The sequence below is a fragment of the Chelmon rostratus genome, chromosome 24, assembly GCF_017976325.1.
Source record: "Chelmon rostratus isolate fCheRos1 chromosome 24, fCheRos1.pri, whole genome shotgun sequence".
Classification (NCBI taxonomy): Eukaryota; Metazoa; Chordata; class Actinopteri; order Chaetodontiformes; family Chaetodontidae; genus Chelmon; species Chelmon rostratus.
The window spans coordinates 1287365-1301848 of NC_055681.1; the positions used below are offsets into that span (position 1 = coordinate 1287365).

The following is a 14484-nucleotide window of genomic DNA, read 5'->3' on the forward strand; positions in this document are numbered from 1 at the left end:
TTTTTTTTTTACTGCCAACAGCGCCCTCTGCTGACAGAACTGCAGACAACACATTTAAACTTGCTGCACTGATCAGAAGCACATTCACACAGTGAAGAGGAACCACATAGCACAGACTATAGCACACAACTCAGCAGAACACTAACGCAATCATGATACCATGTAGTACTGCATCATAACGGATAGCATTTCCTAACGGTAATACTTTTTCCTGGTGCAGACGTACCTGTGGGAGATGACGAGCGGCTCAGAGGACGTCCCTCCTGGTCTCAACAACAAGGACGACATCGTGTTCGGAAACATCCAAGACATCTACGAGTTCCACAACAGGTACTGCAAAATATACTGCAAAATATACTACAATGCATGTACTGTGGTAGGAAACATCTCAGACATCTACGAGTTCCACAACAGGTACTGCAAAATATACTGCAAAATATACTACAATGCATGTACTGTGGTAGGAAACATCTCAGACATCTACGAGTTCCACAACAGGTACTGCAAAATATACTGCAATAATGCAATACTTGTACTACAGTGCTACACATGTAAAAGATCTCTGAGTTCTATAACAGGTTTTGAAAGATATCCAAAATATGTACTACAGTAGTACACATTTAGGACATAACAGGTACAGCAATGGATACTAGATTTTTTACTACATCCTCAATGTGCACAATGTAAAACCTGAACTACAGTATGTAGTGTAGTATTACAGTAAGTTCTACAATGTGACACAAGCAAACAGCAGACTCATGTTACAAAATGTACAATACTCCAGAGCTACAGACCATACAGTACTATAATACTGCAGATAGTGAACAGTATTCTGTGTGGAGTGAGGCAGTACTCTGTGTTTTGCAGTATTTTCCTGAAGGAGCTGGAAAACTACGAACAGCTTCCTGAGGATGTTGGGCACTGCTTCGTTACCTGGGTAACCAGTGTTTGGATTTTTACCAATTAAAAACGTAAATTAGAGATTCAGATACTCTAAATAAAACTGTTTCTGTCTCAGGCCGATAAGTTCCACATGTACGTGACGTACTGCAGGAACAAGCCGGACTCCAGTTTACTGATCCAGCAGCACGGCGTGGGGTTCTTTGAGGTGAGGAGACAACATCTGTCCACGATCTTCATGACAACTAACGATGCAGCAGCAAAACACGTCAGAAGAGTTACAGGAGTGTAACTGTAACTTCTTTGGATGAGAATGTAATTTGGGACTAAAGGACAAACTCTTCCACTGATGCACTTCCAGTTCTGTGACCGTGGTGTAACATCGAGCAGTGTCCCCCAACGGACGGCTGGAAGTCAAACTGAGACGGCGTTAAGTTGGTTTGTGTGTGTGACAGTGACTTGAAGGGAAACTTTGGGCCCTGAGGCTGGACTGACAGGGAAGCACTGACCTAAAAAGTAATGCAGTCAGTGCACAGCAGGCCAGCTGAACATGCAAAGAGCTGAAGTTGTGGGGAGTTTTTTTAGGCTGGCACACAATTATAAAGAGCAAAAAATCCCATAATTAATAAAGACTTGAGTTTATATGGATCTCTCTGAATGAGTGGGTGCTTGCTGTGTGTCCTGGCTCTATAATATAATATTTGTACCAAATTCTGCCTTTTCCTCGTGAAATGCTGCACAGTTTTATAATCTAATAAAGGAAAATCACTCCTCAGAGTCACTGCACACACTCCAGTTCATATGTGGGTCACAAGTAGATGCTGCTTTGTATTAATAGGCCAAAAAGCACTAGACCTGTGGGTCCCAAGCTGTTTTGGGGGGCTGGAAGGGAAGTTTAACATGTTCTGTGTGTGTGTGTGTGCAGGAGGTCCAGAGGAGACATGGTCTAGCCAACTCCATCTCCTCAGCTCTCATCAAACCAGTTCAGAGGATCACCAAATACCAGCTGCTGCTCAAGGTGAGGCTGCGGAGTTTCACATTTTCATCCGAACTGAGAACACGGGAGACCGAAGTTTCTCCCGAAGCACGAGAATTAAATTTAGAGGAAAACTGAACCAGCTCGTCTCAGAAAACTGAATGTTTGTTCCTTCTGGCTGTTTGGAAAACACGACACCTCCGAGGATTTCAGCTTTAAATGCAAACACTTTACACGGAGCCCAAAGGAAACAGTCTGCGTGTGTGTGTGCAGAATAATAAACCAAACACATTTTAAGGTCGTCTGAAAACTTCAGTTTAAGTTTTAACTCGAGCTCAGCAGCAGCAGCCTGAAGGTGACGTCTGTGGAGGCTCTTCATTTAGTACACTGTCTCTTTTTTACCTGTTCAAGGTAACGTTTCAATCCACAGAATTCACCAGTGTTTTCTTTTAAGAACAATAAAGTTTTGTGTTTGTACGCTCGCAGGAGCTGCTCGCATGCTGCGAGGAGGGGAAAGGCGAGATAAAAGAAGGCCTGGACGTGATGCTGAGCGTCCCCAAGAGGGCTAACGACGCTATGCATGTTAGCATGCTGGAAGGTAACTAACGCAGATGAAGTTCACTGTGAAGCGTCTTGAAGTGAAGCAGTGACATTAAACCTGCTTCTGCTGACGTCCCCGTCAGGGCTGGAGGAGGGTCTGGAGGTGCAGGGGGAGCTCCTCCTCCAAGACTCCTTCCTGGTTTGGGAGCCAAAGTCTCTGATCAGAAAGGGGCGAGACCGACACCTCTTCCTGTTTGAGCTGTCGCTCATCTTCAGCAAGGAGATCAAAGACTCGTCCGGACGAACCAAATATCTCTACAAGAGCCGACTGAGGGTAACGCACACGAGCACATCTCAGTCAGTCTGCTCCGTCCATCATGACAGGAGAAACATGTCTCATGGGTTCTTTCTCCTCGTGACTCTCTCAGACCTCAGAGCTCGGTGTGACGGAGCACATCGAGGGGGATCCCTGCAAGTTTGCTCTGTGGGTTGGACGAACGCCGACATCCGACAACAAGACGGTGCTGAAGGTAAGCGCGCTGCGGAGCGATGGCTGCCGTCATCAGGCAGACTGAATGTTCGGGCGAGGCCGTCTACCCGTCGTCCTCTCTCTCCGCAGGCGTCATCGTTGGAGCTGAAGCAGGAGTGGGTCCGCAGCATTCGACAGGTGATCCAGGAGAGGCGGGGACACCTGCGGGGGGCGCTGAGGGAGCCCATCCCCCTGCCAAAGACGCCAAACCCCACCCTGGGGCGGCAGCGCAGCATCAGCCGCAGGTCAGCACGCAGAAACACAGCTAACACGTCCATGTGAGATGCCTCCCCCCGTGTGAAACTGACCTCTGACCAGCCTGAGGCTGCTGCTCATGTCTGAACTCCAGCACATTCTGTCCACCAAACGTTCCACCAAACGTTCTACTCAGAACATGTCTTCACTGAAGTTAAAGCCACGTTGTGCAGAATTAAACATGACTTTAAGACTGTTTTGAAGAACATTTATTTATTTCTCAAGGACCCAATGAGAATCACCTTCATATAATACAACTGAGTATTGATTTACGATCCCCAAATTTAGGATGAGACCCTGAATTTGCATCTTAACTGAAAAAGTACTTTTCAGGGAGGACCCTGACTCCAAAGAGTTGGGACTCTAAAAACTGCACCATGTTCCAACGAGCAGCTTTTGAAATTACACACAGTTTTTAAGGGTTTTTAAATTAATGGAATTAAGGAATCAGCCGACGACAAACACGCAAAGATTTAGATTAAAGCGTCGAAGACAGAGTGAAGGAACGTTTCTGTGCAGGTCTTTGTGGAGCTGCAGCGGTGGAGGAAGTATTCAGATACTTCACTTATGTAAAAGTATATACTTACATATACTTCTGGCCACATGTTGTTGTTTACAACAAGGATGGAAAAACTGAAAAACATGTCTGTTTCTCTCTCTGTGTGTCTGTCTCTCTGTGTGTCTGTCTGTCTCTCTGTGTGTCTGTCTGTCTCTGTCTGTCTCTCTCTCTGTCTGTCTCTCTGTCTGTCTCTCTCTCTGTCTGTCTGTCTGTCTGTCTGTCTGTCTCTCTGTCTGTCTCTCTGTCTGTCTGTCTCTCTGTCTGTCTGTCTCTCTGTCTGTCTGTCTGTCTCTCTATGTGCCTGTCTGTCTCTCTGTCTGTCTCTCTGTGTGTCTGTCTCTCTGCCTGTCTGTCTCTCTGTCTGTCTCTCTGTGTGTCTGTCTGTCTGTCTCTCTGTCTGTCTGTCTGTCTCTCTATGTGCCTGTCTGTCTCTCTGTCTGTCTCTCTGCATGTCTGTCTCTCTGTGTGTCTGTCTCTCTTTCTGTCTCTCTGTCTGTCTCTCTGCATGTCTCTCTCTCTGTCTGTCTCTCTGTGTGTCTGTCTCTCTTTCTGTCTCTCTGTCTGTCTGTCTGTCTCTTTCTCTCTGTCTGTCTGTCTGTCTGTCTGCATGTCTCTCTCTCTGTCTGTCTCTCTGTCTGTCTCTCTGTGTGTGTGTCTGTCTGTCTGTCTGTCTCTCTGTCTCCGTGTGTCCGTCTGTCTCTCTGTGTGTCTGTCTGTCTGTCTCTCTCTCTCTCTCTCTCTGTCTGTCTGTCTGTGTGTCTGTCTCTCTCTCTGTCTCTCTCTCTGTCTTTCTGTCTGTCTCTCTGTTGTCAGGGAGACCAGTGAGGACGCAGACAGTCTGGGTGATGCCAGCAGTCAGCCCGACACCGTCTCCATCGCCTCCAGAACATCGCAAAACACCGCTGACAGCGACAAGGTAACACACACACACACACACACACACACACACACAGGGGTGTGTCACACAGTCTCATGACCTCACCACTGGCTGCAGCTGGCTGGGTGTGTGTGTGTGTGTGTGTGTGTGTGAGGGAGTTTCCTGTTCGTCGTTCGACTCTTTTGAGAAACTTTCACGTCTCTCCTGCTCTTCTGACGAGGTATGTTTGATTTCTTTTATCGTACCTGTTGTTGGTTAGCAGAGGGTGGGGTCAGCGGCTGGCTGTGACCTCTGACCCCTGACACACACCGGCTGAGTGCTGCTAAGTGCTACATTGTAAAAATAGTGTACAAGTACCTCAAAAGTACTAAAAAAATGTTACTTTCTTCCACTGCTGTGCATGCGTCTCCTCACAAAGTCCAGATTTAAACATCAACACACACGTTTCTGTGACCAGGAGGCGATAATGAAAACCACAGATTATTAGATCAGCTGATTGATCGAAAATCATTGAGCAATAAGCACAAACACTGAAAACTCTCTGCTTCTTTCTGCTCTGATGTCTCAGGTTTGCTGCTTCTTTCCGTTTTATATCACTACAAATGAAAACATTCATTTTTTCACACTAATTAATCCGTTAACTGAGAAGATGTTTGGCATGAACTGATCATGGGAAGTGGAATCGCTGCGGCTGTGTGCGATTGGTCTGTCGTCGCAGATTATTGATCATCGCTGTCAGTTTGAGTGATGCTGCTGAGTGTGTGTGTTTTTGTGCGTCAGTGGCTTTCGTCAGTCGTGATGCAGAACGGACCAGGTAATTTAATTCATAACGAGGCTTCATATTTAATACATGGTGTAGTACTGCAGTAAATGTACTGCAGTGTTTTCATCCCTGGACATCCATGTGTGTATTGTCTGCATGTGTAATGTTAGCTGGACTGTGCAGCTGATCACATCTGGGTTGGATTTGGATGGGGAACACCCCACTACTCCCTGTAGACCCCCTGAGTGTGAGTGTGTGTGTGTGTGTGTGTGAGAGTGTGTGTGTGTGAGTGTGTGTGTGTTTCCTCCACCAGCTGGAGCCCATGTGCTTGAGTTAACTATAAGTCATCACACACACAGGGCCATTGGTAACCATGGCGATCTTGCCTCATTTTCCAAGATCACATGATGTTTTCTACTTCCTACTCGGCCAATCGGATCTCAGCGTGGCCTGCGGTGATTGGACGGCAGAGAACAAATGTTGGGGTGATGTATGTGGGTTTCACGGCGGGTGTTTCTGTCATTTGTCATGTCGGGTTATTCGTCCCTGCTGAATTCCTGCGAGGGAAAAGCTTTTGTGTTTGCTGCTGCTTGAAATGAGCTGCAGAGCGACGTGAATTACAAACAGCGCTCTCTCTGGGAAGCTGAATCATTTCTCCGGGAGCTGAATTAATCTGGTCTCACGTTCGAGCCTGGATGTGCTGACCTGAGCTCATTTTTTATGTTTTTATTGGTATCGAGTTTTGTTCTCTTTTACTCTTTTCACGATGCTCAAACAGTGCAGAACTGATCTCAGAGCAGCTCATGTGTTAGAGTGCTGACTGTTGGACCAGCGGATGGAGCTGTAAATATCTGAGCAGAGTGGCGGTTAGTTATGCAGCTCATTAGTTCGACGGTTATTTAGATGCTGTAGTTTAAAGGCCTAAATGTGCTGATTTGTGCTGTCAGAGCACCACATTCCTGTGATGACACGAAGGCTTCAGCATCTTTCTGCGTTTTATTCTACAGTATTAAATGACACTGTACAGTCAGACGCTGTCAAAGTTTTAATGCACAGACGCTGCCAGCTGCAGCCGTGCTGAGGTCATGGGACTGCAGCACACACCTCCCTGCACACACTGTTTGCTACTGATGCTGCTACTCGTATGTTCAGTCTGTCAGAGTCCGACTCACCTGTCTGTCTCTCCAGCTGTCAGGAGGCTGTGAGTTAGTGGTGGTGCTGTTGGACTTCTCCTCCGGGGGGCCAGGAGAGCTCAGCGTCCGCTGCGGGCAGACCGTGGAGCTGGTGGAGCGTTCGGCCGAACGGACCGGGTGGTGTTTGGTCAGGACGACGGATCAAACGCCCCAGCAGGTAATAAATCATGTGTCCTCTGATGAGCTGTGACAAAATGTAACACACAAAGATCACAGAGCGAATGTTCCGACACACGTGGAAGAGGAAACTTTACGTCCTCCGATGTAACAAACAAGAAGTGGACAAACTGCACTCGTTCATCCTTCCATCACTCCGTTCTTTCCTGTTAAACGTGATGGTTTTCACTTTTTACTCACTTCTGCGTCTCCCTGCAGGAGGGTTTACTGCCGATGAGCGCCCTCTGTCTGTCACACTCCCACAGCGCAGCCGACATGGAGGGGCTCATCCCGGCCTCCACCACCTCCTCCAGCTCATCATCTACGTGCACCACCACCTCCTCGTCCTGCAACTCCTCCTCCACCACCACCACCTCTTCCTCCAGCAGCTCCAACTCGTCCTCTACTCTGAGCGCTGGGAGGGGTGAGTATCTGGATGACGTCTTCCTGTCTGCAGTCTGAACTCGTTGTTTACATTGTTAGCGTGTGTCAGACCACGTCAGGACCTGAGGAGAATGACAGAAAGACACTTTGTTAGCGATGCATCACATGCAGCAGCTGCAGGTCGACTGAGCAGCGCTGGCTGTGCTCTGTGCATTTTCAAACATGTATTTAGCTTAGCAGGTAGAGTACAGTGAAGGTGACGCGTGGCTGATGTGACCCCCTCCCATTTCTGTCGTCTTTTTACCCCTTCCACCACCTGCCACTGCTGCAGAACTTCCCCTGTTTGCCCGATGTCACTTCCTGTTTAAGCAGGGGCAACTTTAAACATCCTCAGTCCACAAACGCCACGTATGTGTGCTGAAGTGTTGTGATGTCCCACATCCTGTCTCTCTCTCTCTCTCTGTCTCTCTCTCTCTGTCTCTGCCCCCTGAATATTTAAGTACATGTTGTAAAGCTGTAAACACAAGCACGAGTCCTTGTGCGCTCGTTCTGCAGCTGAGCATAAAAAATTCAACACGTTTTGTTTGTTGCCGCTTCACGTTAACGTCACAAGTTTGAGACTGTGGATGTTTCAGAGAGACGGTCCACACTGACGAGGACACATTGTTTTCTCTGCGTCCTGCAGCACTCGTTTCATTAACGCCTCTTCATGCTGCAGCCCTGAAGAGATATTTGTCATGGCTGATATTTTGACAGCTTCCTTATTAAGACACTTTTGACAGAATTGTCTTCAATCTTTGGAAATATAACAAACCAAAAGTCCCCGCAGGTAAAACATGTAAAAAGTGTCCACAGGGACATTAAGTGAACGAGTCTTGTTCATTCATTTGTACATTTTTATTCTAAATCCTCATCATCACATCACTGCACATCACATTTTGTTTTACTGGTATAACTTGGAAATGTTTTATCAAATAAGGAGAAACTAATAAAAAAGCTTCTCTATCACATCAGTTCCACTCCACACCACATGGTGGCACTAAAGCATCACGGTGAAGTCATTCAGTTTAACAGATTGAAGCGTTTGTGCCGTGTTTCAGTGCGTTGACGTGAAACTATCCTCAAATTTAACCACGAGAGTGAATTTGGTCTCAGTCTGATACAGCAACTGTGTCCCAGTCTGAATCTGGTTTGGCAAGATGACACACACACACACACACACACACACACACACACACAGTCCAGAGGTGAGCCAGTTTCAGGGTTAAACATTGACCTGCAGGAGTTTCAGACTCAACAGGAATCTGCAGTGTAACATCCTGACTGGCTGAGCGGTGACCTGCTGCGTCTTCGTCCCTCTCCAGAACAACAGAACAAAGGAAGCTGCAGGTTAAAAATAAACTGTCGACTCTCCTGCTTATGGTCTCTGTTTTCATTATTTTGTTTCTTGTGGAATATTCTTTTACATTCTTTTCTTCACTTTATTTCCACATTATAGACCTCTGCTGTTAATTTATTTCATTATATTTAAATGTTTCTTCGCTTTATGTTTGGGGGGGGTTTATTCTTCTGTAATGTTTGTTTTTCCAATTCTCATTTTTGTTTTGTAACGCTTCATTTTCATTTAAACTTATTTTATTTTACATATTTTCTTTTTGCATGAGTTTTTTTAGTTTAGTTTTTCAGCTTATCAACATTTTATTTTATTTTTCCATTTTGGCCTGTTAATTTCATTGTTTTTTGAATAATTCATTCATTCATTCAGCCTTTGTTTATGCTGATCATAGATTATTGAGGGTGACCCTCATTTACAATCACATTGAGTGAAAACTGCTAAAAGGTTTAAGTGCACTGATTTTAAGGAGGTGCTGCATTGTGTTCCAAGAGTCGGATGCACTAATATTAAAACCTGTAGAACACGAGCCAGTCAGTAAAGCACGTCTGAATAAAACACAATGATTAGTCGCGAAGACGTCATCTGTAATAAATCTGACAGAGTCCAGACGTTTGAGGGATGAAGAGGATGAGGTGTCTATAAATCGCGTCACCAGAGTCCAGGACTGACATAAAAACTGCCTGAACGAAACCTGGACCGATGGCTTCATTTCTGCAGTCGACACACAAGATGATCAGAATATCAGTTTTTCATGAATCCAGATGCAAAGATATTTAAACTCTACGACTCTCTCAATCCATCCAATACAGAAACATTACGGTCGACGCGCTGACCCTGAAAAACAGCACCGACTTTATTTAATCAGCATTTAGTAAAAGTCACAAAGTTAAAGGAATTTTTTATTCATGTGTTTTTCATTTTTTATTTGTTGTTATTTTTTAGCAACATTTTCATTTTTTTCTTCATTTTTGTTCCACTTTAATGACTGTGATGGTCAGCAGTGTCTTCACCGTTAGCCACACCCACATTCCTCTAACCACACCCCCGGTGCTCTGGCCCCGCCCCTGCAGTCTTCTGTGTGATCTGCAGTTTCATTCAGCGCTGTGGACAGAAACACGTCTGTCTCTGTTTCCTTCTGCCGCTTCTCGTTTTGTTTTGTTTTTTACCTGAATGGACTGATGTCAAAGCATGTGGAGGGGCAGAGGTGCATGCTGGGATTGCTCTGCCGCCTGGGGGTGGATTGGGACAGAGAGAGAGGACGAGCGAGGTGGGTTTTGACAATGAGAAAGATGACGAGAGAATGGAAACATGTTGGTTAATGAGTGACAGAACGAGGTGACTGTGTGATGACCTGTCAGTCTCTCTCTCTCTCTCTGACTTCAGTCTGTTTAATGTCTCTCGACCCGACAGAAAGACAAACACTCATGCAGGGACTTAAATGACTTCAGGAATGTTACCATCGGGCTTGCGTTAAACAGGACATGCAGGTTTTTTATTATGTCTTTAGAAGGTTCAGCCGACCGCTGCACGCCACACCCGCCACACAGCGTGATGCGTGTGTTCAGTCAGCAGGAGGTCGAGCTTCGCCGGCCGGAAAGAAGAAGACAGGAAGAACCGTCTGTCTGTCACCTGTCTCGCTCTCTGACAGCCTCTCTTTTAACGGTTTACATCAGCGGTGGAGAGGAACTCAAGTAAAAGTATCAACACCACAGAGTAAAAATACTCTGTTACAAGGAAAAGTCCTGCTTTGCAAATATACCTCAAGTATTAAAAGTTAAAATATTCACTCTGCAAACTTTTTATTGTGTGCAACAAGATAAAAAATACTGTTTTCAGGACTTCCTGTTAGTTTTGTTGGAGGCTCTTTGTTTTTCTTATAAGGAGGCTACATGATGGAGGTCTGATCAGCTGCGTACCTGAAAACACCTGAGAGGCTCTCAGCCAATAACAGTGCATCTCATTTAACAACGTGAACATGTGTTCTGTGTGTAACATCAATCTGAAGCTGTGAGGTAAAAAGTACAGAGCTGTAATTGTACTTAAGCACAGCACTGTGAGTAAATGTACTTAGTTACTTACCTTTTGAGTGATGTCCAAACTTCTCCACCTCAACCAAGTATCATGGAACCATTTTGCAATATTCTTTCAGGTTTTCTGGTGTTTTTAATGCTTAATTAGATATTTTTTAGCGTCGCTGTGATTAACTGCAGCGTCTCTGTGTGTTTGTGTCTCTGCAGACTCGACTCTGTACAGCTCTGAAGGTTCAGGGCTCCAGACTCAAACCAGCCAAAGTGAGACAATAATCATCAGTGAATTTACGCGCCATCCTGAGCGCAGTGAACTCACCGCGAAGCTGACAACACTTCCTTGTTTCTCTCTCTCAGGCGCCACTTCTCCCACAGTGTATGGAGTAGGCGGGGCTCCAGGGGGCGCTGTCGGCTCTCCGGGACCGAAACGCAGCGTGTCTGGAACTGGAAACACCCTGAAGGTAACAGCCTGAACGAAGCCCTGTGGAGTACAAGTATAAAATAGAGCAAACACTCAAGGAAAGTGCAAGGACCTCAAAATCAGTACAGTACAGTACTGGAGTAAATGTACTCAGTTACTTTCAGTGGTGGTAACTGCGTGTTTGTTGCAGCGCTGGTTGACCAGTCCCGTCCGGAGGCTGAGTCAGGGAAAGGCTGACGGACAGAAGAAACCTCCAATCAGAACCAGGAGGCGGGACAACAGGCCAGAGCTGACCACACCCCTCACTGGCAACACACAGACGGTACACACACACACACACACACACACACACACACACACACACACACTCAGGATAAAGACACAAAAGATAAACAACTCGTTTCTGTTTGTTTCTGCAGAAGGCGAGGAAGGAGGAGGCGGGGCAGAGTGGAGGGGAGGAGGAGCCAGAGGAAGAAAGCCACACCCCTCTACCACCTCCCATGCAGATCATCAAAGACCCAAACAACCCGGAGGTAACGAGGGGGGGGTGTTAACGGGATAGAGTTAGTGTCAGTGCTTTGTTTTTCGTTTTAACGTGTCTCTCTCTTCAGGCTCTGGATTCAGATCAGGGCTCCAACGAGTCGGACACCGAACAGCGAAATAAAGCGCTGAGGGGACGCATGTAAGACACAACCGCCGTCACAAAAATGGGACCATGTGTGCCAGTATTTAAACAGATTTCAAGTGAACTTTGCATCTGTGTGTGCAGGTTTGTGGTTAACGAGATGATCCAATCAGAGAAGGACTATGTGAAGGATCTGGGTGTGATTGTGGAGGTGAGTCTGAATGCTGGCAGATTAAAAAAAAAGGATTTCAAGATGACAGAAACTGCCCAAATCAAATGAAATGAGTTTAATTTGCATGAATGTTGGTGAGATTATGTATCGTCTGTCTGTGTGTGTGTGTGTCTCAGGGCTTCATGTCCAGGCTGGAGGTCAGAGGGATTCCAGAGGACATGAGAGGAAAAGACAAGATCGTCTTCGGCAACATCCAGCAGATCTACGACTGGCACCGCGAGTCCGTCGCACACATTGATCAAACCACACTGCTTCCCGTCTCCTCCTCGCACACTCTCAGACTCACTGCGTGTGTTTTCTTGCAGCTTCTTCCTCGTGGAGTTGGATCGTTGTGTCCAGAACCACGACCTGCTGGCCGACCTCTTCATCAGACACGTGAGTGATCAGCGATCGTTTTCGCCGTTTCTGCCGTTTCTCGAAGCAGCGACACAAGCAGCAGAAAGAGATGACCATCAGAGGTTATCGTACCAATACAGCTACTTCATAAAATGTCTAAAATGTGTATTAATATATACATTAAAACACATTAATATTTGGAGAAAATAGCCTGAAAGCAGAATCTCTGGTGTATTATACTGCCCCCCAAAGGTAAAACACAGGAACTACATGTTTGTCAAAGAGTCATAATGTACAGAATATCTGACTCTTGACATGAAACTGTTGTGTCTTTGCAGTAACGATAAAATGGACTTAAAAACGCAGTACTCGGCTGTGTATTACTGCAGCTAAGTAAGAAGGCTACATCAAGTGAGCATTAGCTAAAACTAAGCTAAGCTCAGTTATGATGAAAGGACATCTTGCTCGTTCAGTTTAGTGTTCTGCATAATTAAATAAAGCAGCAGCTAAATCAATTCATGATGGAGAAGAAAAAAAACAGCCGAACTCTCGCTAAAAGTAGGTAGCTTAGCATAACAGTAGCTAGTTCTGCTGATCTCAGTCACTGCCATGTCGTTTTTTGAAAATGGGATTTGGTGGTTGAGCTTTAGATGTATTAGATTGTACATTAATTAGTCGATTTTAATAAAAATACTAATAGAACTTACAGACAGAAGCTTTATATGAACTAATGAACAAAAGTTAGCTTTCTTAAACGAGTTAACGTGGATGTTGATAGGGAAATGTGTGTGTGTGTGTGTGTGTGTGTGTGTGCGCGCGCTGCAGGAGCGTCGTCTTCACATGTACGTGGTTTACTGTCAGAACAAGCCGAGGTCGGAGTTCATCGTCATCGAGTACGAGAACTTCTTTGAGGTAACTCGTCGCTTCCTGCTGCAAGTGTCTCTCATCAACAGATTTCCACCTGCTTCCTGCATGAGGAGTTTGAGTGGGGGGTCAGCCAGAGGGGCAGTTAACTGTTCAACAAGCGACATGATGAGTTCTCAGATGTAATAATGTCTGTCTGTCTGTCTGTCTGCAGGAGATCCAGCATGAGATCAGCTGCAGGATGTCAATCAGTGATTATTTGATCAAACCCATCCAGAGAATCACCAAGTACCAGCTGCTGTTGAAGGTCTGTGAGGACTTCTGTCCATTCTCTGTCTGCATCTGCTTGTTACACAAAAATTAACATCATCGTTTATTCCTTCTTTCTCAGGACTTTCTGAAGTACACGTCCAAAGCAGGACTCGACTGCGAGGAGATCGAGGTGAGTCCCAGTCACAGCGTTGCATTTCAGTTTATACAACAACAAAGAGCCTTGCATTGTGATTGGCTGTAAGTCACCTGGTTTAGAGACACCACTGTGTGTGTGTGTGTGTGTGTGTGTGTGTGTGTGCAGAAAGCAGTGGAGTTGATGTCACTGGTACCGAAACGCTGCAACGACATGATGAACCTGGGACGCCTGCAGGGATACGAGGTACACCTGTCTGTCCACCTGTCTGTCTTTGGTCAGAGCTGTCGATGCTCGCAGCATCTAATTAAACACAGCTGAAGACTTTTTTAAAGCTGCCTTCATCAATATTTTTATGTGAGCTGCAGCTCTACTGAGCTTTTTAGCCTCTTTGAGCTTCTGGTAGTTTTTTTTACTGCATGTAGTGTTTCTGTCACAGCTGTTTAACTCGTCCAAAGAGGCCAAAAAAATCAGAAAAGATTAAACTACAGACTGAAACCCTGAGGAATCCCACAAGTAGTTATTAACAATATATCAGGATGATGTTGTTGCTCTGGGGCTGATACGTGAGTCAGTACAGTAGCTAATGTTAGCCACCACCATGTTAAAGAAGTGAAAGTACTTTATGTTGCTTGTTGTGGAGTTCTACTGCCCCCACCTGGCAAAAAAATATAATGCAGCTTTAAAACAACAGTGGCAAAGTGCTTTAGAGAAAAGGACAAACAATCTACAGAGATGAAACGTAATGCAGGCGCTCACCTGTCTGTCCATCCTCACCTGTCTGTCCTCCAGGGGAAGCTGACGTCTCAGGGGAAGCTGCTGCAGCAGGAGACCTTCTGTGTCTGGGAGCAGGACGGAGGAGTCCTGTCTCGCAGTAAAGAGCGAAGAGTTTTCTTGTTCGAGCAGATCATCATTTTCAGTGAACTGTTGCGCAAAGGCTCCAACAACCCTGGATACCAGTTCAAGAACAGCATCAAGGTTTGACTGGTTTACACTGGTTCAAGACATGGATTTGTGTTAGACTGGTTTATACTGGAAATAATAA

The 14484-nt window shown here is 45.7% G+C and overlaps 1 protein-coding gene across 1 annotated transcript in view; it reads left to right on the forward strand.

The window, feature by feature from the left end:
- LOC121627586 (kalirin-like) overlaps positions 1 to 14484 on the forward strand; it is a 35720-nt gene that overhangs the window by 18245 nt on the left and 2991 nt on the right. The window contains exons 31-54 of the mRNA XM_041966540.1: positions 221 to 330; positions 868 to 937; positions 1019 to 1108; positions 1826 to 1918; positions 2363 to 2474; positions 2560 to 2750; positions 2845 to 2946; positions 3036 to 3190; positions 4573 to 4675; positions 6588 to 6749; positions 6968 to 7172; positions 10766 to 10819; positions 10913 to 11016; positions 11167 to 11298; positions 11396 to 11509; positions 11588 to 11658; positions 11746 to 11812; positions 11950 to 12053; positions 12139 to 12208; positions 12995 to 13081; positions 13248 to 13340; positions 13425 to 13475; positions 13608 to 13685; positions 14232 to 14417. Coding sequence (XP_041822474.1) covers positions 221 to 330; positions 868 to 937; positions 1019 to 1108; positions 1826 to 1918; positions 2363 to 2474; positions 2560 to 2750; positions 2845 to 2946; positions 3036 to 3190; positions 4573 to 4675; positions 6588 to 6749; positions 6968 to 7172; positions 10766 to 10819; positions 10913 to 11016; positions 11167 to 11298; positions 11396 to 11509; positions 11588 to 11658; positions 11746 to 11812; positions 11950 to 12053; positions 12139 to 12208; positions 12995 to 13081; positions 13248 to 13340; positions 13425 to 13475; positions 13608 to 13685; positions 14232 to 14417 — 2604 coding nt within the window. The remainder of the gene's footprint in view (positions 1 to 220; positions 331 to 867; positions 938 to 1018; positions 1109 to 1825; positions 1919 to 2362; positions 2475 to 2559; positions 2751 to 2844; positions 2947 to 3035; positions 3191 to 4572; positions 4676 to 6587; positions 6750 to 6967; positions 7173 to 10765; positions 10820 to 10912; positions 11017 to 11166; positions 11299 to 11395; positions 11510 to 11587; positions 11659 to 11745; positions 11813 to 11949; positions 12054 to 12138; positions 12209 to 12994; positions 13082 to 13247; positions 13341 to 13424; positions 13476 to 13607; positions 13686 to 14231; positions 14418 to 14484) is intronic.